The following is a 24102-nucleotide window of genomic DNA, read 5'->3' on the forward strand; positions in this document are numbered from 1 at the left end:
ACTAGAGGACCCCTGTTTTTAAATCCCCCTTCGGTTTTTTTTTTGTTTTTTTTAATCGAGTCCTACTCCTATGGTCAACCAGGCTGCTCCCTCCTCCCTGCCTGCCTCCTTCCCTGCCTGCCTGCCTGCACTCCCACCTCCTCTACCTCCCTCCGCTGGACTCAAATGCTCGTAACACCGGTAGGTTAGCTGCTGCTCGGTCTGTCAAGCCAAAGATACAGTGTCAAGGCTTTGATTTCACTCCACAGACACCAGGGGAAGACCGCGGAAACGAGTCTGAGCGGTACGTACACACGACGGGATGCGGTAAAAAAAAAAAAAAAAAGTCTCGTTGGGAATCTGATTCAGTAAATGTGTGTGTGTTAAAATCTCACCTGGGGGAAACGTTACGGGACCGTGTCGAGCTTCAGTTTCGTTTGGGGGGGGGGGGGGGAAGTTGAAATACTGAACTGACACGTTGAGGCTGAGATGTGCTTGCAACAGAGGCAGCAAATCGTTTCCCGTTATGTGGCATGTGTTCATCCTATGGCGGTTTAATGATGCGGAGTTCACGGTAACGGGCCTATTGCAGACTGCCGTTATGAACCGCGGCTGAATAAACGTTACACCGGCGTCGTTCATATGCATTGTCATATTTTACCCCATTGCAGAAACCGAGGTGATCCACATTCATGTCAGAGACGGAGCGACTTTATTGGTTTATATTTACATTATTATTATTATTATTATTATTTTTTTTTAGCTCGCTCGGTTTTGCATGTCACCGCTGTAAACCGGGTCTAATCCCGTATTTCTCCGTCCGAGACGTGCAAAAGGGGGTCGCGTCTATCGGCTTCCGGGAATAATTATTATCATGTGGGCTGAGATGTTAGCAGTGGACGGTAAACCCACTTTAACTGAACCCACCTCCTTTTTCATTGGTAGAGCTCAGAGAAGCTGCTCATCTCCTCCAGAGGGGCTGAATCATTTATCATTTTCGTTGAGTATTATTTTCTCGATTAATTGATTTGCTGCGTGTTCTTCAAAATGCCAGAAAAAAAAAAGAGTTGATTAAAAATGCCTTGTTTTGTCCCGATCGACAGTCCACAACCAAAGGATGTTTGGTTTATTGTTATGAAGCACTAAAATCACCCCAAAAAATATTCACCTTAAAGAAGCTGGAATCAAAGAAGAGCAGCATTTTCCCAGCAAGAAATAACCGAAAACAATCAATTAATCGACTCATAGTTGTGGTTCCCTCTAAAACACACACACACACAACGAACAGTGTGTCCTCTAGAATCAAACTAAAGCAAAAAGAAACATTTTAATACAAATTAAAGATCAAGTACAGTCATTATTGTTTAATAGCATGCATGCAAGGAGGCCAATTCTATTGCACCCATTTTACTGTGTTCCTCTACTTCCCTGCTGAGGTCTCACACTCCTCCACATACATCTAGCTGCTGAGCAAGATGTCAGGCAGGACAGGAAGACTTGCAGCAGTACATGCTTAAAAAAAAAACAAACACATCATTTCCCAAGAGATATATTGGTTATGACTAGGCCAAGCAGTGTGATAAAGCATTCCTACAGCCTTGAAATTATTGATGAGGTGAGCCATTCTTGGGTGTAGGGTGACATCCTGTGCTTTCCGGTGGAACTGTCTCACCTTTGTGGCTGCAGTGCTCACACAAAATGGGTTTAATTTCATTCGGCTGAAAACAACAACCTGCTGTTAAATGTGTGTTTAACCTGCATGCAGGACTGCAATGTATACCGCCTTTCCCTGAAAGGACACTAAAATCTCACAAGCAAGGACTGCTAAAATGTCACTGGCGTATGTGCGCTGAATGGGAATGATGTGTAGCTGTGCTAATGGGGAGATGATATGCAGCTGTGGGAAAGTTAAACGCTCAGGATATTCCTTACGGTGATCTGCAGACTGTAATCAGATACATCAATGCTGGATTTGTCTTTTTTTTTTCTTTCTTTTTTTTCTTCAAAGGAAAGATCACCAACAGTGACATTATTATTTCTTTGTCAAGGCGGTAGGAAAGCTGAGATGGAGGCAAAACAGAGGAGAGACAAAAACCCTGGTTGACTTTAGAAACTGGGCCACCGGGGATACCTGTGGTGTCAGAGGAGAGACTAAACATTACGCCACTCCTCTGCACAGGCAGGGCATTTTCGCTGCCTAAAAGCTAGACTTTCTGATCTACATCAGGTGATTGCAACAATGCTTACTTTTGTCCGTTTCATGGTTGCAACATGAAGTAAAAGGAGTAGAATACCTGTAGCAGAAATGCATTGCTGTGCCCGGATCATAACCCTCACTCCTCTGGTTGGAAATGGAGATTGCGAGAGAGCTTCCATGAGTAGGTATTAGGTTTATAATCCTGATGCTGTAGGGAAGAGGAAATAGTAATCAGATTTATCTGTGACACCACAAATTGCATCCCCTCTTCCTGCATGGCTGTCGAGCTCCAAAAATAGATCTTATAAACCGTCATTTCAAAAAGGCACGATAGTGGCAATGTAGCGGATGTCTGTTGGGGAAGAAAAAAAAAAACAGGATGAATGGCTGCATGATAATCATAATCATGCATCAAATGCACAGATATCAGTCTGTATGTAAATTGTATAATACTACCTCATAGCAGCTTTGCAGTAGTCTGAAGTAATACTCAGAAATTAATCATTTAAAAAAAAAAAAAAAGAATGGCTCCAGAAGGGATGTAAAACTGGACAGATTGAGTTTTATGTTTGCTCTGGCCTCTGAGCTCTTGCAGCTCAGAGAAGTACTCGATGGAGGATTGCAGAAAAACACACTCGTGTCTGACGCCGTCCTCGTGGCTTAGAGCTTGCAGTGTGTTTATCAGTCCAGTTCATGTGAGACAGATGGACTGGTAACAACAGCCTGCACTGAGCTAATGAGGAGGACCAAGGTGTTTTTTGTTTTTTTTTCCTTTCTTTCCTGTCTTCTCAACTATAGTCACAGTCACATGCACTAACCACCCCAGTGCTTTGTCACTCTCACTTCCTTTTATCTTTCACCGAACTCACTGTCGTTCAGTCAGCAAGACATTTACTTTGTTGGCACTTGACAACAGGAGCAGCCGAGGGAGCTGTGATGCACGAGGTACATTTTTGTTTTCCCCCTCTGGTTGATTTGAATGAAATGAATATAATTTGCATTCAGTTTTGCATAGGAAATGAACTTGGGTGAATTTGTCTCGAGGTTTTCAATGTCTTTCAGATTAGTTTTTATCTTTCTTTAGAGACTGAGACATACTTTAGAGCAGATTAGCCGAAGGGACCAGCTACATTCTCTTATTTCTACCAGTTTTATCAGTTTTTTATGCACCTTCATAATGCATACTGATTCATATTGTTTACTTGGAAAAACATAACATTTTCTTACATTTAGTCCCTTTATGAACTGAATACATACATGCGTCTGTCTATCAATATATGTATCTTTGCTAATGATAGACTTTCCAAGGTTTTTTAACATGGCTTAAAACAATCGAAAAAAGTTTGACATTTTTCAGCAATGAATATGCATTTTTGTTTTAGGTTGATAAGAAATGCACCATATGCTCTTAATCTTACCAAACTGTGATGAAAGAAATGGCAATAGACAATATAACACTTCTTTAATCCAAATCTTTTTCATTATCAAACATAATTGTATCATAATTAAATATTTTTTCTCTCAGGGGAGAAAATGATCTCGTGAGTATCGCTGTGTTCAGCTGCATTCTTCTTTTATATTATTCTTATGCTTAGAAAAGTGGTGTCATTCCTAAAAGGCATGTAAAGCATCACGCTGCCACAACCTCCCCCACACCTTTGTTTTATTAGTTGGATTAATGCATTAAACTGCCAACACAGGCCCATGAACCTGTAATTGATAAAAGTACTTTTAGGAATCGTCTTTAACTACTGTCAACATTTTTCTTTCGAGATTCTTCTTGTGTCCTTATCAGTAAGCTAGGATTTGTTTCCTCGTTGTTAAAGTTGAAAGGATGAATAAGGGTCAAACTGTGAACTGTTATCTTCCCCAGCCATCAGCTCGCACCATCTACGAGCTCCTGGTATCATTTAGTGCGTCCAATGGCCGGTTTAAGGGGCTGGTTTAACTTGTTAAGTTCAAGGTTGTGCATAAAGTTGCATAATCCCCTATTGTTTACTCATCATTGCTTATCAGCTCTAGTGATGCAAACTCAAAATATAACCCCAGTGAGAAAGTGTGTGTGTGTGTGTGACGTTTTAAGTCACTTGTGATTGGCTGGTTTGATAAAGATGTTTTTCAGTCACATTTGCCCCCATTTTTTTTTTCATCTTGTTTGCCAGACGTAACCCTCCACCTCAATAGTGCTGTGAATTGAAAAGTGGCTTTAGCGGTATGTTCATGTGAGGTATGCAGAGAAGAAATACCAGTTCCACAGCAGTTTGTTATCTTTTCTCGTGCTGCGAGAAAAAAAAAAAATTCCTTGGGAGATGTGGTTGATGAGCGAAGCCTCTTGCCGTGGACACTGCACACTGAGGCTAATTGATTCCACACAGACTCCCAATTGTCATGAGAAGACAGTGCAGCCCTGCTATGGCTGTGGGGGTCAAATGAATGCCCTGCAGCAGACACAGTGATGCGCTGCAGAAGAAATGGTGTCGACGGCTAACGCTGCAGACATAGTGGAGAAGGAGAGAGAGGTCAGTTTGATGGATATGAGGCGCCGGTGGTGTGTTGGCTACTTAAAAGAAAAACATCAGAGTGCTGACTTTGGAGTTAACGTGTATGCTCAAGAAGAAGTCGGTGACAGAAAAAAAAGGGAAACAAAAGGAACATGCAGCAATGTGAGAAAGTGGGCTCAGTGTCACCGCTGGGTGAGAAAACAGCTAGAGGAAGATGAGTGATGGAGGTGGGCTGTGTGAAGCTCCAGGGAGCAGGGAGGAGAGAACGCCCCCCCCCAACAGAGACCAGAGAGGCAGCTCAATGACCTGATCTGTTCCCCCTCCCTCCTCCTCCTCCTCCCTCCTCCTCATCCCTCCTCCACCTCTGGAGTCCCCATCCAAACTAAACACACCAGACCTCAGCTGCGTTCAATGCCCAGATGTAGTCGAAGGGAACCTAAACATCCACTCATGCTGCGCAGTCGCTCTGAAAGAGGACCTGAAGATTATTGGTGCCATATGACTGCGCGCACATGCACTTTACACACAAAACCCGCAAGTCAGCAAAGACCTAAGAGGAAAAAGCAGTGTGTGAGAGTCGTGACTGAGAGAAATGATGGGGGGGAGGGCCGGTGGGAGGGAGAGGGAAGGAGGCGGACTGCACACGCAGTGGCAGGTTTTGATTGGTGGATGAAGGGGTGGAGAGAATAAAACGGGAAGCATCTTTTCCCACTGAGGGCGTTCTGTACCGAAAATAGGGAGAATCTTGACCACATCAGACACATTTCATCTGATTTCTCAAATTACCGTTGTAGCCTCCAATGAGCTGAGCTCAAAGCGAGGATTCAAGGACACGCATGACCCATGCATGTTCCAGTGATGATAGATTTGTTTAACAGAAAGTAATCCCTCTACAGTGATGCAGAAGCCCCATTTTTAGGAAGCTGTCAGTAATGCTGCTTAATTATACGTCTCTATGGGACTGTATCTTCTGTCAGTGTCATCGTTTTACACCTGATGGAGTCTTTAGATGACAAAGAGGGATCACCTCTAATAAGTGACACACAGAACTATTGAGAATCACCTGTAGATGTAACGGCAGATGATTAGTCTCACTATTTTGATAGTTGTTCCTTTTTACACATTTTCAAGAAATAACTTCTCAGCTGAGAAGTTGCACTGCTTTTCTTTTTCTTATGTGATCTTCGACTGAATATATTTTGCTTTTCATGTGCTGGTTGGACTGAACACTGTTGACCTTCAACCCCACTTTATACTGTAGGGTTGTATTTGATTTGGTTCCACAGCACACCAGGGAGTGGAGTCAGAAAGGTCTTATTACCATACAACTGATTCTCAGTGGGGAGACTTACATAATCATTTTGTAAAACCTCCATTTTCCCTGAACACAGTACATTTCAAAGCCAGCATTTTAGGAGACTGTTTGGGAAAAAATCTCCATGTTGCAGTGAAAAAAAAAGAAGAGAAAACAGTTTGTAATGAACAGACGTCTGATAGAAAAACATTTTTAAATGTAACTGCCTTAATGTGGAAAATTTGTACTCGCAATTGCTTTGTGAATTGTGGCTCACAGAGTGGAATGAAGTCACCACCGAAGTCAGGACTGCAGAGTCACGGAGAACCCATTTTTCAGGCACCACACTGACACTCCACACGAGCACTTCCATCTTTAATCTCACTTTCTAAAACTAACTAACTAAAATGCTTCTTGTTGTTGATTTCGGAGGGTTCTAGTTTTTAAGAGCCGCTTTTGCTTTCAAAAGCAACTAGTACAGCTTTGGACAGAAAGCGTCCGCCAAATGAACATAATGAAAGAAGACAAACAATTTAATCAGACCCATTTGTGAAATGTGATGTTTCACTATTTTCTGGGATGTATAAATCAACCAATTAATTGTGACAGTAAATGAAAACAAACACTAGTTGCTGCTCTGACTAACTAATGTAGATTTTTTTGCAGTAACTTTTTACAAAACCAAGTCCATGTTGAAATGTTTTTAGAGGCAACAAAGCTTCATTGTAACTGATTCTTTATTTTGTGTTTTTGTGAACTTAAATCCATTAGATGTCACAAAGTCCTTCTTTGTTTCTTTACAGATATCTCAGAACTTGAATTAACAAGAACAGCAAGGAGACGAGTGGACATAAGATAACCTCACTACATAACCCTACTTGAACAGCAGGACACGACTGAAACGAACACCAAAAGAAAAGGAAACGGCACCCGAGTGACCAGCTAACAGACACGTTGAACTTTGACCAGCCGGGGCTTCAGATAAATGGCTGACAAACAGATCAGGTAAGGTTATATGTGACTACAAAGGTTTGGGGGCAAAGCTGTGGCTTTGTTTTTGATGTCGTGACCTTCCACATTTCATATTTTGGTCTCTTTCTCTGTGGTCGTGACCTTCATCCAGTTTGCCTGCCAAATTGATCAATGGGGGAATCGCCGGCCTGATTGGAGTGACCTGTGTGTTTCCAATTGACTTGGCCAAGACTCGCCTGCAAAACCAGCAAAATGGATCTCGCCTTTACACCAGCATGTAGGAAGTTGTTCTATTTCACTTTCAACAGTCACACAGTCCCAGAAAGTGCTGGGCTATTGTCAGAATGTATCAGTAGAATCACTCAGCTGTATCAAGCAGCACTTTGACTAACATACCAAAACTGTTGTGTTTGTGTTTCAGGTCAGACTGCCTTATCAAGACCATTCGGTCAGACGGGTATTTTGGGATGTACCGAGGTATGGTGAAGATTTTTTTATCTTTGAGATACTTGTAATTTTTTGCAAGCTCACTGAAGTGTAAGACCAGTATAAAAATGAGAGCATGTTCACTGTTCGTAGTACAGGATCTTTACTTTCCTCTTTATAATGAGGCTACAGACATTACATACAGCTCTCTCTCTCTGTCGAAATTTCCAGGCAATTACTAGGACAAATCTTCCACTGTAAACCACCTAATTTTCTTTCCTCAGATTTGATCCCTTTTCTTTTTCTTCTTTGTGGCTCTCTGTCTTGCTCGCTGTCCTTTTTATTCGTCCCCAGGAGCTGCGGTGAACTTAACACTAGTCACGCCGGAGAAAGCCATCAAATTGGCAGCTAACGACTTCTTCAGACATCACCTCGCCAAGGATGGGTGAGGCATGAAAGTGCTGACAGGCTGACTGACACTCACCCACTCCTCTCATTCATATTGTGATTAACCGGCGTGTTTACCAACATATAACCTGACACATTAGCCGGCTGTATTCTCACCAAGGCTCCAGTTAATCATTCACCCTGTCATCTCCTTGGAGCACACAGAGCGTTTCACGGGGGTTTGTTAACGGTGTGGTCTATAAATACATAATTGCTTCTGTGTGTGTCGGCAGAAGTTCTGTCCGAAAGCCTGTTACCGAGTAAAATTTAGCACATAATGGTATCACGTGTCGCACATTAGCAACAATCATGGGGTGCTGCTGAAAGCAGACAGCACTCATTGTCCACCGAGGAGCACTGTTTGCATAGATAAACCTGAAGCTTTCTGGGACCTCTGCCTCCATCTCTATGGTGACAACCATGCAGGCTGATGAATGATTGACTTGTCTGGCTCAGCTGCTCACCTTATGAATTATTAATCTGCCCTTGTGCCTGACATGTTGATACGGAAGACAAAGATTGGTATCACCAGCACCGGTGGTGACAACTCCTTTTTCGAGGACTGTGGAAATAAAGATGTCTGGCTCTCATGCTGTCAGTCCAGTATGTGCTTTAATCTGATCTTGCTTCTTTATCTTTTTTTTTTTCTCCTCCAGAAAACTCACACTGCTCAAAGAGATGCTGGCTGGGTGCGGGGCAGGTACATGCCAGGTGAGTGAGTGAGTAAAATGATGCTTTAGTTGCATCCTCCTGTTCTCCATCTGGAACCCCCGCCTTTAGCCCTGCCAACGTCAGCTCACATGCAAACCACAGAGCCTCCGCCGCTGCCTCATTTGTCTCTTGCCTGCAGCCAGAATCTGCTACAGCCACGTTTAAATGCGAGGTAGTAGTTCTAGAAACCTCCTTGGAGTTGGTCTCCTTTAGATTGTGTTATCTGGGGTCTGAAATGTGACCTGTAACGTTCCATTTTAGTGAATGATTTCTAATCACTGAAACATTGCCCTGTTAGCACGCTGGCAGCTCGATGTGAGTGATCAGATAAGACGTTGTGAGAGTGCTTGGCCATGTGCACCGAGTGAGTGAGTCAGAGGGAAATGCCTGTTGACAATAAGGGCAAAGGCTTCAAGGCAGAGGAACATGATTAGATTAGGTGTAGCAGACTTTGGATTAAGATTGTGGCTGTGAACATGGCCATCTCACCCTTAATCCAGTTAACTAGTTGTTACTCTGTGGATTACAGAAGAAAACAAGAGTTGACATTTAGCTAATGGATGCCAATATGTTTACACTGGACAGACATTTGTTCTGACACACTCAGCACGGATAGGTCCCAAACTATTATTATTTGCTCTCACATGGACAACAATTCATCAGATTTGTTCACAGTGTGAACAAACGTGGACTGTGTACTTGACACCTTTTTTTTTTGCATATTTTTTTTTTGTAGGTTATTGTCACAACTCCTATGGAGATGTTGAAAATCCAGCTCCAAGACGCTGGACGAATTGGTAAGAGGAAACTCAATGCACCCGGTAGTTTAGCGAAAGAGTGAAGCGTGGGTGATACACTGGAGAAACAGTGGCCTCATGTGGTCATGTTCGAGATTACAACCTGTTTTATCCTAGTTTCTTTTTTTCCTGTTATGAATTCAAAATGTCTACCCATATTCCTGTTCCTATTGGGTTATTCCAAAAACGTATTTCTTTTCAACTTTTTCTGTAATTCCTGTTGTGCTTCCTGTAGAAGCTCAGAGGAAGCTGATGCCAGAGACGGTGGCAGCAGGTACTGTGGAGACCAAGTCCCCAACAGCCATGCAGCTTACCAGAGAATTACTGAGGGAAAAGGGCATTGCTGGGCTGTATAAAGGCCTTGGTGCCACATTGCTCAGGTAAAAACCAAGCTACAGTTTAACAATGACTTTCTAATGACTGTGATTATTTCTTATTGTATTTCTCTCTCTCTCTCTTTTTTTTTTTTTGTAGGGATGTTCCCTTCTCCATCATCTATTTCCCCCTTTTTGCCAACCTGAATGACCTGGGAAAGAGAGGCATGGATGGCCCTGCTCCTTTCTACGTGTCGTTTCTATCAGGCTGCCTCGCAGGGAGCACGGCAGCTGTTGCTGTCAACCCTGTTGACGGTGAGCAGTGGGACTGTGAACACAGTTTCAGCGATGTGTGCGCTGACTTTGAAAGTTATGTATTTACCTGAGCTCCTCGTGTTGCAGTTATAAAGACCAGACTGCAGTCGCTGAACCGAGGGAGCACAGAAGACACGTACAGCGGAGTGACTGACTGCATCAGGTGACCTCATTATGTCATTACTGCTACAGCATGTGTGAGGCTGCGGGCACGGTCTGACATCATGCCTACTGGCATGTTAATAGTGCTGGTGGGATGTTTGAGTTGATGTAATGAGCTTTTATTTGCTCTCTAGGAAAATCCTGCGCAATGAGGGTCCGTCAGCCTTCCTGAAGGGAGCCTACTGTCGAGCCTTGGTCATCGCACCTCTGTTTGGCATCGCCCAGGTGATCTACTTCCTCGGTGTGGGTGAATTTATCCTCAGCTTCTTGCCTAAAAAAGACAACTAAGAAGCACCTCCTTTCTGCCTTCCCCTCCCATAACGCATTAACACCAACTATGTGAGGATTCATCTCATTTCTGAAAGAGGTTTTTGAAGGGTCAACACATGACCACTCAGTACATTTTGTTTTAAATTTGTTGTGTTGAATGTCCAAATAGTTCAGGAGGGAGCCTTTGTTTGCCATGCTGCCTACGGTGGCACACATAATTCCAGTTGGCAGGCTCAGCTAGCTCTCTGGAAATGAAGCCACAAATATCAGTTCAAGTTTTAAGAGGAATTTTGCTTTATAATTACAAACTTTTATTGCATTTTTTTTTTTAAAGTCATTGTTGAATCTGCAAAGTAGATGTACTGCCCTTGGTTGCTGCAGCTCTGCAAGCCCTACAGCAACTCATTTTTCAAACTTCATTAGCCTTTTAATGACAGAGAAGACCTCAGCAATCTATTTTAATTTATGAATTGTAACTATCTTAGATTACAGAATTAAATGCACATTCCTTCTTCATAAAGGTATTTGAGAACTATGGGTCTTTTAGAATATTCAAAAAAAGGCCATTTTCCCCAGAACTTAAGTCTTAAAAGTTAACATAGATAGAATTAGAGACAAAATATATGCCTCTGTTCCAGACAAAGACCCTGATAACGTGTTAATGTGATACCAGCACAATCCCTATGATCTTTCCTGAGAAGCCACATCCCTTCCTGTAAGTGGCTGCATTGAACTCAGCCATTCAGCTCCGAGCAAACCTGGATTGCCCTGGCTCTTTAAGTAGATCAGGTTCCATCTGATATTTAGTGCTACCACAATGGTTCGACTGTTTTGCCTCCCTGAAATGTATCCGATTCCTGGTTACACACTAGACTGAAGCAACAGTGTACAACATTTGGGCATTATGTAACACTCCCGTTGTTTAAACTCAGCACAGAATCACAAAAAAACCTGCTGCTACACCTATTTCTACATTGTACTTTTGGCCACACCCCAATCAGTGATGTCATCGCAAGAGTTATGCCTCCTGGCGTGATGGAAAGCACCTGCTGTGACACCACTGATGGGATCGTGGCCTAAAGTGTGCAGCAGCAGTTTTCTGCCGTGTGTGATTCATTGTGGATCCAGATGAAGGCATCGGTTGTGAACACTAAATGGGTCGAAAGTAATTTTAATAGAAAGACAGATTATTAGCGATTATGCTGACAAATGGTGAGACATCACCTGTAGAGACCTGTGTGCACAGTCATCCATTGTGGAGCTGCAAAGTCTTGAGCAGTTCACGTCCCTCAGATGCAGACCTAATTATTTTTGTTTACACGTGGGTTCACACTCAGTTTTCATTCTTTGTCCAAACTTGAAGTCAGTGGCAGGACCCAAAGAGCTAATGAAAAAACATTCTTTATCAGTGAATCAAACCAATGTGTGCTCAGTGATTTTTTTTAATTTTTTTTTTACCAAACCTCTCTGCTTGTTTGCTTTAGAAGTTTTGTTTGCTTTAAGCTGCGAGGGAAAGCAGCCCTGTCCTATCTTGTTTATGCATCACAACACTGATGCCCTGCCATTGGTTTATCTTGTCAGAGATCAAGGTGACTTTGATGTGTATTATCCAATCACATTCCTTCCTTGCTCCCACTGTCCAAGACGCTCGTCAATTGTACTGTTGCACTGTAGATACACGATGCAACTTCTCAATGTAATATCATTTGTGGGAGTAAGCTTTATTTATCAATATTCCTTTCTATAGGCAGTACAGCACTATATATTTGGATGTGTCGTTTATTTCTGTGTCAAAGTGTCCACCTTAACTATATTGTACATATGCAGATGATATGACTTGTGTTTTAGGATTTATTGTTTGTTTTGTACATGATGGCTTATTTGCACACCTACCTCTCCAGCCCCCCCCCCACATCTCCAGCCCCGCTCCCCCCTCAATTCATATCACGGTGGTTTTATGTTATAACGATGTGGACATATCAAATGAAGGAACATTAATGTAACAAGCATCATTTTAACTTGAATGCAGCATATTAATAAAGTTGTTTTTTTTAAAAACTGTATGCAAAGGGGAACCCTAGAGTAGATCTTGGATTGTTTCAATGGAGGTGTCATTTCTCCTAAGCTACTGGTCGAGTCTGTGGGTCAGCCGGTTTCCTACTGTGTAATCAACCAGGACCAAATGAAGCATCATAAAATGCTCATAGGAATGGAGTTGGTTTGAAGTGAATGACTTATGGCACCACTTAAACAGTTCTGAAAATGAAATGAAATTAAATGCGCCCTTAGACGAGGCTAATAGGGACCTGTTGACATCAGGCTGTAATGCAAATCTGTCTTTTTTTTTTTTTTTTAATGGTGCTTCTTTCGTGAGGTAGCTGCAATATAAAGGTGGCGGCACTAACGAACAAGGCTGTACTGACTGAATCACACTCTAGCTGATCTTAATGTTATCACAGTCTTCGCTGAAAGCCATAGTTTAAGGAGGGACTGCTAGACGCCGGCTGGCACCTCCAGACAGGAAAATGGCAAAGAGACCCACCTACTAATGCGACCTTTGCTTTACTGCAGTTTTTTTTTTTTTGTGACATTCCGAGTTCATCTCATATATGCTGTTATCGTGAAAACAATGCCTATTCTTGTGTTGTTGAGATTATTGTCATGATTGTTTTGGAGCCCCGCCCCTCCCTCATTGTTTTCAGATTGTTTTTAATTTTAATTTTAATAGTGGAATCTTGAAAATGTCCTGCAAGTCATTATGTTTTACTCAGCTGTGAATTTTCACTGACCTTGTGCATTTGGTTATGTATGTGCGTGTGTGTGCGTCTGACGGTGTAGTGCCGTAGTTGAAGTAATAGTTGTTAAGTGTGACACTGCTGTATTTTTCTCTTTGAATGTCAGTACCATGCTCTCTCTCCCTTCTTTCTTTCTCTCTGTCACGCGCCTCTGCCGTCTACTCTATCTAGCATCCACCGCCGGTATGCAGGTGAACACAGAGGAGCTTCTAAAACACCAAATGTATGACTCGGAGTGTGTACAATCAAAGAAAGCACAAAGGATTATTAGGCACAAGAGACCACGTGAATACTTAAAGTTCCTAGAAACTCATATGATGCTTCGCAGACGTGAATTGTATTGTTTATTTCCGTGCAGATGTTGAGTGAAATGGAATTTTTAAGTCTTGTAAGAGAAGTTTATATATGTCTGTAAAACTGGATCCACAGGGCTGAGACGACAGGTCCATTACCAGAGACCCTCCTGATGGTGTCCACTATGTTACACATCAGCAGTTATTCACAAAAAAATATAACGTATATATCGCATACATATTATAAATGAATCAAATATGAGAATGTATTATGAGATGTATTATAAATATAGTGAAAAGTTTATTACATTTTAATCTAAAGATTTGTGCTTTACACATTCACTGAAACAAAAATTAATGAACCAGCTCACTGATATGCAATAAGTAGAAGCCACACACAGATACACAGTAGAACAACACACTGAACACAACCTGTTCATCACAACATCACACAATGTATAAATAATGCAACTGGGGACCTTGGAGGCCTTTTGGGGTCTGAGCTCACATCATGGCCTCTGTTCTCTTCCTCCAAGAGGAATTGTGCATTATAGCACTTTAAAACAAGGAACCCACCCATCCCACCCCACTGTCCATCTACAAAGTCTCTCTCTATGACATAGAGGGTGTTTATGAATATGTGTGGTGAATGACACAGTTGTCCGAGACATTGTTTACAATGCAATGAAAAAAAAAAAAAAAACATGAAATATTGTGTTTCCTGTCTCAATTTGCTGTTCAATAAACTGACTGTCCTTAAATTGGCTGATGTAGTTGTCTGTACTGAGTTTTTTTTTTTTTTTTTTAAATTTAACACTGCTTTCAAGGTCTGGCAGTTGCCTTGACAGAATACAAAGGAACTGACCCTGGGTTTTTCCTCTGTAATAGTGCTGTGAAAACTAAACAGTAGGCCCATGTCTTGAAGACTACAAGGATGACATTGTTGCTCCTCGGGGCACGGCACTGGCTGAGACTGTCGGGGTGGTTGGATGCCTTGGTGGAGCCACCAGGTGTCAGTGTGGAGTTGCAGTAGAGCCGTAGTCCTCCAGTGGTGGGAGTGAGAAGAGTGTCAGAACAGTGCCACACTACAGGTGTATGCTAAGCTTGGGTGGTGTGGAAGTAAATCATGATCTCACTCTCTTTTCTATCTTATTGTCAGACATGCTTGTTTCTACCTCTTGCAGCTGAGACAGAGCTCACATGCCTGTCTGTGATATTTGTAGTTCCACATGATAAATAATGTCTATATGTTTACAACTTGCATAATAAGAATATGGAAATATGTTGTCCTGTGGATTTCACCTCAAGTTTGGGGTTTATGGTTCTAGGGTGCTATTTTGCAGCACCCTGCAGCATAAACACATTCATATAACCCTGCACACACACACACACACCCTGCGCACACACACACCCTGCGCACACACACACACACACACACACACACACACACACACACACACACACCCTGCGCGCACACACACACACACACACACACACACACACACACACACACACACACACACACTGCTGTCTTTCTATACGTCTCTGTCTTTGTATCCTGATCTGATTTCTGCCAGAGTCAGAGTTCGTATTGAATTTTGTGCCTCTCTGAGAGACTCCTTTCATCAGATCTACTCCAGTGTTTACTACACACAGGAGATGAGCTGAAGGCTCAATTTACCACAATGACAAGACTTTGAAATATAGAAATGAGCACCAGCCACTGTTCTTATGCTCACTCCAAACCTGTTCATGTGTCATGACTTCAGCTTCCATGAACTATTATTAGCCTTTCCTGCTTTCTAGCAAGAGGAGGGGAGAAGGTGGAGGCCGAAGTAGTCTAAGTTGAGTTTAAAGGGAAAGAAAGATGGAGAGAACAGGGGAGAAATCAAGAGGTGGAGACAATAAAGGACCATCGACGGAAGGAGCAGAGAGCCAAAGGAAGGGGATGGTGGTGATGTGTATATAGGTCACTAAATCAATGGGAATCAGGTTTTTGAAGGGGAGAGAAGGGGGTATTTATAGATACCAGTGGAGACAGATGCATCAGTGACAGGCACAATGTTGCTTGAAGCGTAGGGTTGGGGGGGTGGTGGTGGTGGTGGGGATGTGTGTGTGTGTGTGTAGGGGGGTAAATCTGGGAATAGACTGTGGTCAGATTAGTCTGAAGAGAATTCTCCTAACAAATGGCCAAAGATTCTCAGTAGTAAGCAAATAGCTCAGTGCAAAACAAAATATAATCAAATGGAAATCACTGCAGGATGCTTTGAGCAAATGACCTTCCCAGCTCTATTGACAAAATGCAGGCAAACTGTTAGTTGCAGTATTGCAAATGCTCTCACAGCATTTGCATCTACAGTACAGCTCTTCTCATATCCTATTGAATTTCTAATCTGTGATATCAAGAGAGACACATGATTGAATAGAATATTAGCTTTCTATTTTGCAGGCTTGTAAGGAATATGTGCATATTTATCCCTGCAGACACCGAAAGGCTGCAAAGTACAATAAAAAAAATTACAGGAGACATTCATGAGATTTCAGGACAGAGGGAATTGGTTCGTTAGTGTCCATTTTAATGATTTTCAATTTAATATCGCAGATTAATTAAACATCTTCTATTTTAATGACCAAACAGCAACTGTGTTGATGCAGGCTTTATGCTGTAGTTTTAATAACTGTCATGGCTTATCCCATTTATTTTATAATGCTCCATTTCTCAGTTTATATGAGCTAAATGCAACAGGAACTTACATCACAAATTGGAAATTTGCTTTGAGAACAAGAGAGGAAACTAATTGAAGAAATTGTTTTAAATTGCTTTCTAACTGACTTTTTTCTGGGACTAAGTCAAGGTCACAGACAAATTGTTCCGTCTCCACTTACAAGGCTGCCGATATATATATGACGTAAGACAGCCTGGAGACTCGGGGGTAAAATAATCTACATCTCATTTCTGCATCTAATTTGGGGAGCATTTGCATAGCAGCAACATCACCTTGCATCAGACAAGGGGTAGAGGACGCACTCAATTACTCCTTAAAAGCTCTTAAAACCTGCCCTGTGCCTAATAATGTGGTCAGTAAGCTTGCGCAGGACAGCGTCGTGCATGCAAGACCATATAAAGTAGATATGCAGCAGGTGGGGTGAAGTGACAGCACCAGATGGATTCCAACTTTTCTTGTATTACCTGAATGTTTACTGACAGTGAAGCAGCATTTTTAGATGGCTTTACAAACTAAGCCATTAAAACGTGTCATCAGGACCACCAACAACATTGTGTTGCTTTAATGACTAATTTGGTATACACCAAGTACTTGCACTGTTCTAGAATATTTTCATTTTCTTCACCATATAATTGTACTTAAGCTTATCAAATTCCATCATATTTTTGATTTACCATTACCTAGATATTGTATATTTCAGCTAACTGCAGCTAATGACTATCATTATTGTTGATCGGACTGATTAATTCAATTAATAGTCCCTAATTGATTCTTAATTAATAAGTAACAGCTATCCATCATAATGTCTTATTATTCAACCAGCAAAACTAAAATGTGTTCAGTGATCTAAAACAGGGGAAAGTCTCAAATCCTCACATCGTTGAAGCTGGTAGTTGTTTGATAATTGACTTCAATAATTAATCAGCTATCTGAGGAGCTGGCACTTAATTTTCTGGTGCTCAGCTTATAGTTTTAGCACTATTTCACATTAAAAACGTATGATCTTCTCCTGATATAGGATACTTTTTTTTAAAGGATTAACATGCTTAATTAATTAATGGATCAGTGATTATACATACAATATCACAGTGAGGGATATTTTGGGAAAGTTTGTCTTCTCTTTAACGTAGTCTCATGTTTTTTGATTGACTTTAAACATCTCGGGATCAAATTGGAGATGCATAACAATGCATTTTAAGATTACCTTCAGAAACAGTCCGTTTTGCACATTGAGTAGTTTTACTTTCAGCATCAGACTTATGTGATAACTCTTTCACTTCATCAAGTAAAATTCTGGATGCAGGATTTTGCTTGTAATTTAGTACTTTGGTACTTTTACTTCATTAAAAGATCCGTCACTAAAGCGATTTCCAATTAACCCGTGCAACTGGGATAGAAGCCCTGCCTAAATCCCATCAGTGGGCTGTGATTGCACTCCTCATTACACAGCAAAGCGATATTTTCAAAGGATAAACGGATGCACAAACGGAATCCAGGATGACACGTGCAGGCAGCATAGCAAACAGGCGGTGGAGACTTCTTTACACAGCTGCAAAAGTCACTTTCCCCATTTTGTCCTCTGAGCCATAGTGCACGCTGGTTATTAGAGAGAGAGAGAGAGAGAGAGAGAGAGAGAGGGAGAGAGGGAGGCAGAGGGAGGGAGATAGTGAGAGTCTCAAACTGGTAAGCCTACCTATCCACTAGGAGGAGAGGAGAGGCTGTGGAGGAGCAACAAAACAATAAACAGCTACTACTACAAACCACATCAGCGGAGTTCACCGCACACGCCAGAGGAGTACCAACAAATAACAACGCCATCGTATTTGCCTCGGAGTGAAGCAACAGCCATGTATCTGAACAGGGAAGAGGACAATAGCAAAGGTAAGATCCTGTCAAGAATTGCCACTCTGTGCCGAAGAGCATCCTGGACAGTTTTCAAGGTGTTTCATATCTGACCTGCTGTCCCTCTGTCACACCTTAACGTGTTTTTCTTAAAAGCCTTATCCTTTGGCATGGATGTTGGTAAAAAAAAAAAAAAGAAGAAAGAAAGTGTGGGCTGTCATTATGTAATATCAGTGCAGTTAATTGCCTCCTGGGAGGAGGCTTATCTTTCGCCCGATCCTGCATTTATTCCAATGCACCGGGGACAATCAATTGTGAACCTGTTGTAGACAGACCTACTTTGTCATCTGCATGAATGTCTCGGTGTCCACTGCCTTGTGTCGGTGATGTTTTGGACATTTACTACTTAAGGGCAACACGTACACAAGGTCAAAGCCTTTGGCTGCAGTGAAAGACAAGTGTAGGTTATTATGTATGATGCTCTTCAGCGTCTGACATTCTGCACAAAAAAAAAACACAAAAAAACAACCCACTAATGAAATGAGCTGCAGCTGATTGCTTAACGGGGAGAGATAACGGTGCAGCAGCGAGAGGGGTAAAGGGGGTGCAAAGGAGGAATATTTGAGTAATCTCTCCCACGTGTTTTTGAGGCGTGATTTCTTCCCTCGTCGGGTGCCGAGAAACACACTCGACTCGCGTCCCCTGCTGATAACACGGGAGCATAAATAACTCTCCGGGGCTGAGAGGTAATGCTAATTATCACCGAAAATGTTCAGGTTTACACGAGAATAACACCTGCTGCTAGCGGGGGACTGGGGAGAGAGAGAGAGAGAGAGAGAGAGGTGGAGGGGGGAGGAGAGGTGAGGTGAGGGTGGTGTAAAAGAGCAAAAAGGCGGAGTGGGAGGAGTCGTTTTTTGTTCATTTCTCTGTGATGTGAGATAATGGGATCTCAGCGCACACGGACCACAACATGATACTTGTACGGGGGATGTGTGCGAGCAGCAGCAGCAGCAGCAGCAGCATCCGTGCGAAGGAGAGGAGGGTGGCTTTAAAAGAATGATGCCAGGGAAATCAGCGAGTGTGCTGCCAGGAACCAAATATAGTCCCGAGTTTAAATACGCAGCAACCACCTCATTTAAAATAAATAAATAAATAAATAAATAAATGAATAAATAAAATAAAAAAAGCTGCAACAACATTTTAAAGATATTTAGAAAAAAAAATAATATGCCACCTTTGAACTTATGTTTGGCCAATTCTTCGAACTGAAACAAAAGCTTAGTGACGATATTTTAAACTCTGACCTTCAAAAAAAAAAGTGTTTCAAAGATAGTAGCTGTGGTTATAACGGTGTGTAATGGCCGTGGTGAGGTGCTATTAAAATGCCTGTCAGGATGGAGGTTGGAGGCAGTAATATTTTTATTTTTAATATTTTTTAAAATTCAATTTTTAAAATTTAAAAAATTACATGTCCATAAGTCATCTTGCAAATAATTGACATTAGGTAATTCAGCAGTTTTTGTCAGTCACTTTGACGGAGTAATTAAAGTTACCCCATTGGAACAACACGTGACTGTTTCAAAAATCGTACGGCCTAGTTTGAACATAGAGGTTTTGACTTAGCCTTGTTCCTTTCTCTAGGTAATGTAAGCATACTTTTATGCATTTATAGCTATGAAAAGACAAGAGTGGACTTAAATTCAGCTGCCAAGCTACACCAACAGCTGAAGGTGTTGAGTTTTCATCTGAATTCACACTTTTCATGGTTCATGAATCCAAACGTCTACAGATTTTTTGCCATTTTTATGATAAAAAAAAAAAATCTGCTAAGGGAATGACACCATCAGCCTCAGCTGCTGTTAGTGTTAATTAGCAAACACTAGCCTGCAACACACACTAAACTAACAGGGTGAACATCACTGCCCAAACATAAGCATGCTGGCAGTGTCAGAGTGAGCATGTCAGCATAATGACATTAAAATGTAGTTCAAAGCAGCAGTGTGCCTACGTACAGCTTCGCAGAGCATCTAACGTTGCAAGCACTTTTCTGCCAAAGGAACTCTCTGGAGCCTAACAGACTCTGAAGTGTGTGGGACTTCATGATCCAGGAGGTCAGGGGGGTTAGCAGCAGGTGTTACGTGAGGAAGGAGAATCAGAGCATTCGTGTGAGCTGCTGAGGTAATGAAAGACAAGCATTGCAGAGTGAATGTAGCCGTAACAGGAGTGTATGTGTACCCAGGGTCCCACAGTAGCCCATGTCATATTAAGGGAATACAGAGCTGGGAAACCTCTTTTTCAGGTTCCCCTTATGTGCTATAAAGACCTGGGGAACACAGGAATGACTCTGCTGCATCCTGTTGTTAGACTTGGTGGTTTAAAATTTTTTCCCCTTGGGGATTAATAAAGTAACTACCTAACCTAACCTAACCTATCCGGCCGGAGGCTCCAACAAAAAGCTGCTTCCAGGGATTAATGGACTGCATACAAAAAAGTTGCGAGTGGGCTGACTGCCAATATGTTGGGGCTACTCCTCCAAGTAAAGAACTCAATACTTGATTGACACCTTTAATTGATTCACATAAGCGGGTATTTCCCTCACTGCACTGCTGTTGCCTTTAAATTCACACCGTGTCTCAAGGTGGAGTGGCAGGGAGAGGCAGAAAGGTCTACCAGGGACTTATTGATTATGGCCTCAGAGGATTAAAGGGGGGTGAGGACAAACAGGTTGGCCATATGTGAGCCTGACAAACTGTCGGCTACTGTCAAATAAGCACCTGAATGTGGCCTCCGATCAATGCTGAACTTTAGAAAAAAAGTACATTAGAGAAAGTAAAAAGTAGTGAATGCTTGGGATAATGTGGCACCCTGCTATTGTCTCCTCAGTGTGATAACTAAATGGTTAGTTATTTACCATCACTGGAAAACATTCAGCAACTATTTAGACTACTTACTGATGGTTGAAATGCTGCAGTGTGAGCTCCAGCAGTGTTTGATTGTAGCCCATGAAAAAGACAACTTTCGGATGTTCAGACCAACCAGACAACTTCTCTTAATCTTGGTGAAAATATTTATAAATACTGAACCCCTTAATTGGGAAGTCTTTTTAAGAATACATGAATGTTAATTATAACTTGAGTTAAATGGTGAAAAGGCTAAACAACTGAAACAAGGTTCCTGTTTGTGATGGGTGTGGCATTAATCACATTACTGATGCTTGGGGCAACAGGAGGAATTTAATTTTTGAGTCTAAACGCTTTATGGCATAGGCAGTATAAACAGTACTTCAGAGTTATTTTTATGTGTACTGAAACACTAAAGATGTAGAACCAGTGACTATTTAAACACAAAGGAGATGTAAGCTCAGGCATGATGACATTATAACTTCTAAAAGAGGACCCCAACACGCTTGTATTTCTGATGTTACAATCTGGGTGTTCATATTAAATGTGGCCAAAGCTTCAGCTAATAAGGTAATTGTATGTAAAAGTAATTCCTTTAACAAAAAAGCTCTGGCTTCGGACTGCTCTGAACACTCCGTTCGCAACCAGCTGACATCAGCTTGTCACAGATTTCTTTAAATGGTCATCTGCTCCAGGCTCAAAACAACATGAAATACAGGGACAAGCCCATCCATCCACACTCAGTCTGTCTTTTGTACCAAAACAGTTGTTGTATTCTCAAGCGAAAATATTCCAACTCAGAAGCCAGCGAAACTAGTCTAGCGCATTTTCCACATGTATACCTATTAAGAAGGTCATATATGTAACATTAATTATATAAGATTTGTGATTGAACGACTAAATATACAGTTATGTCACACAATAAGCAGGCAATGAATGCAACATTTTCCAAATAGAGACGTCCTGCTGTAATCTTTGTTGTACTATCTGCTCTCATTATTTGGATTGGCTTAGAGCTCCGACACGTACGGGTGGATCTAAGAAGTTGTCATTTCCAATTATAAACAAGAAATCTTAATTACTAGGTCTAGAGTTTTCTTTTTCACACTGGCAAGGGGATTAGGCAGGGGTCATTATCACCCTGTGCGTTCTAACACTTATATTATCATACTATTTAATATGCCAGAAACAATATAGTATGTGAAATATTGAATGCCAAAAATACCAGGACGTCCAACTACATCCGGTCGTATTTTGCAGTATGCAGGCCAGCATGCTACTCTGGATGTTGTGAGCCGCAAACCTCCGAACTCAAGAATTAATAACGGCAGTTCACAAAATAATGGATGATGTCACTGGTGGTTTCTGCTTGGTAGTATGTCCCAGTTTTATGTATGCTACATGCAACAGTACATACTTTGTAAGGGTAGCTGCAGAATGTACTGAAAGTAAAACGAATACGATCGGGAACGCAGCTACTGGTCGGGAGGCTTGCTGGACGTTGGCCAATTAGAAGACAGTGGACTTTAAGAGACGAGGGCCTTGAAGAGACAGGAGCTAAACAGCTTGTTCCAGACAGAGAATGAACTGGGGCGCTGCATAAAGGGCACGCTAAAGATAAATAAGGATTTTTTTTTTTTAAAACTGTGAGTCATGCAAAGCTCCTCCGGTTAAGTCCTAGCATTAAAATATATAAACCTGGAAATATGCATAATAGGTCTCCTTAAAGTGACAGTAAATATCTTTGTAGCTTTCTGAGGTGTTGGATGTCATTCAGTTGAGGTCTAGTATCTTTGCAGGCTGGACAAACTGAAATTGTAATTTCCTTTAATGAATTTAAATCTGACAACTGTTTTCTTGATCAATTGATCTCTCAAATTGTAAAAAAAACAAAAAAACCGTGACCACAGCCCAAGGGGATATTTTCAGATTCCTTTTTTTTGATAACCAACAGCCCAGACATTCAGTCTGCTCTCACATTGGATAAAGAAAAGCAGCAAATCTTCATATCTGAGAAGCTTGAAACAGCAGGTTATGCTTGAAAGATTACACGTGATCAATTATCAAAATAGCAGGAGATTAATTTTTTGTTGATCATTGACCTTTAAGTTTACATCTATTGTACAATCTTAAAATCCCTTTTAATAATATCATTATTCTACAACTAAAACCTGTTGTATTAATGATAACTGTGCAAACTGACCAAACGTTTTTTTTTTCCCTCATTGTTCTTTCACTGCAATTTTAAAGCAGCAATGTAATTGCATTTGCAATCGGGCTTGTATGCGGCTTTACACACGTCAGTGTGTGTTTTTGCTTTTTAATGAACACCAGCGAGTGTGAAAATTCTGTCAGGCAGGCAGCATCATCACCCCATGCATAACCGTCCCTACTTGTGAAATGTCTGTGCAACACTTCTATTCCCTCTTTAGTAGGAATTTCAGCCGTAGTCAGAAACTGGAGGCTTTCTTTCCAGCTGAAACACAGTGTCGTTTCCAGCTCGTCAAGTAGCAAGGGACCAGTAAATGAAGAGCTTTCCAGCTTCGTCTGTTGATGACTTTTTTGATAAACTGATCGTAATAGATTTGTTGGACAAGTACTGATGCTTTTATTGATCGATTGCGCAGAGGGAGCATGGGTCAGGTTAGGTTAGGTTTGGAGAGCTGTGTTCAGAGAAGGAACCTGTAGTAGATTGACTTCATGTAATATTCATGTATTCACCCTGATTTGTATATCGGAAAACAAGAGGTGGATCACTAATACAGCTTTATGGCCTCTCGAGGTGGAGCAATGTCACCTCAGGATATTTCCCCCTGATGTTTTATTACAGAGTGCAGCTCAGTCTGTTGCAGGATAAAGCTTAATGACGTTAATGTCGAAACCAAATGAAGTAATCAGTGTAGCTTCACTTGTTCGCTGAACAGCATAAAGTATTATCCCTCTGCAAATTGACATTTTGGTATCTCCGTCCTTTTTGCGGTGCTACGTGTGGAGGCAGAGTTTGTGCATCAGGGACAAATTACCCTAAATTTATTTGATGTGTGGTCCTGTACTCTGTCTGCCACCACGCACTATCTACGACTTGAATATGATGTATAGTAATATCCTCAGGTTCCCTATTGATTTAGGTTGATGCCGGCCTTGGCTTTGGGCTGGAGTCC

The 24102-nt window shown here is 41.6% G+C and overlaps 2 protein-coding genes across 4 annotated transcripts in view; both read left to right on the top strand.

The window, feature by feature from the left end:
- Positions 1 to 52: 52 nt before the first annotated feature.
- On the top strand, positions 53 to 14242 carry slc25a22a (solute carrier family 25 member 22a). Of its 3 annotated transcripts, none has more exons than XM_069162184.1 (11): positions 53 to 283; positions 6775 to 6976; positions 7095 to 7220; positions 7365 to 7420; positions 7724 to 7814; positions 8473 to 8527; positions 9264 to 9324; positions 9560 to 9704; positions 9799 to 9953; positions 10041 to 10116; positions 10250 to 14242. In XM_069162184.1, exons 2-11 carry the CDS (start codon positions 6957 to 6959, stop codon positions 10401 to 10403), a joined length of 939 nt encoding a protein of 312 aa, XP_069018285.1. In that variant the 5' UTR covers positions 53 to 283; positions 6775 to 6956; the 3' UTR covers positions 10404 to 14242. The 3 variants fall into 3 exon arrangements, with proteins under 3 accessions (XP_069018285.1, XP_069018286.1, XP_069018287.1); XM_069162185.1 differs by having other exon boundaries at positions 53 to 180; XM_069162186.1 differs by lacking the exon at positions 53 to 283 and adding an exon at positions 3102 to 3121.
- A 3642-nt stretch (positions 14243 to 17884) lies between these two features.
- The window catches only part of syt7a (synaptotagmin VIIa), an 80555-nt gene continuing 74337 nt past the window's right edge, over positions 17885 to 24102 (top strand). Inside the window, exon 1 of the mRNA XM_069162095.1 lies at positions 17885 to 18080. Coding sequence (XP_069018196.1) covers positions 18047 to 18080 — 34 coding nt within the window. The 5' untranslated portion in view covers positions 17885 to 18046. The remainder of the gene's footprint in view (positions 18081 to 24102) is intronic.

This window comes from Embiotoca jacksoni, unplaced genomic scaffold (genome assembly GCF_022577435.1).
Source record: "Embiotoca jacksoni isolate LCO1_2020_lvr unplaced genomic scaffold, fEmbJac1.0.p SCAF_3, whole genome shotgun sequence".
Classification (NCBI taxonomy): domain Eukaryota; kingdom Metazoa; phylum Chordata; class Actinopteri; family Embiotocidae; genus Embiotoca; species Embiotoca jacksoni.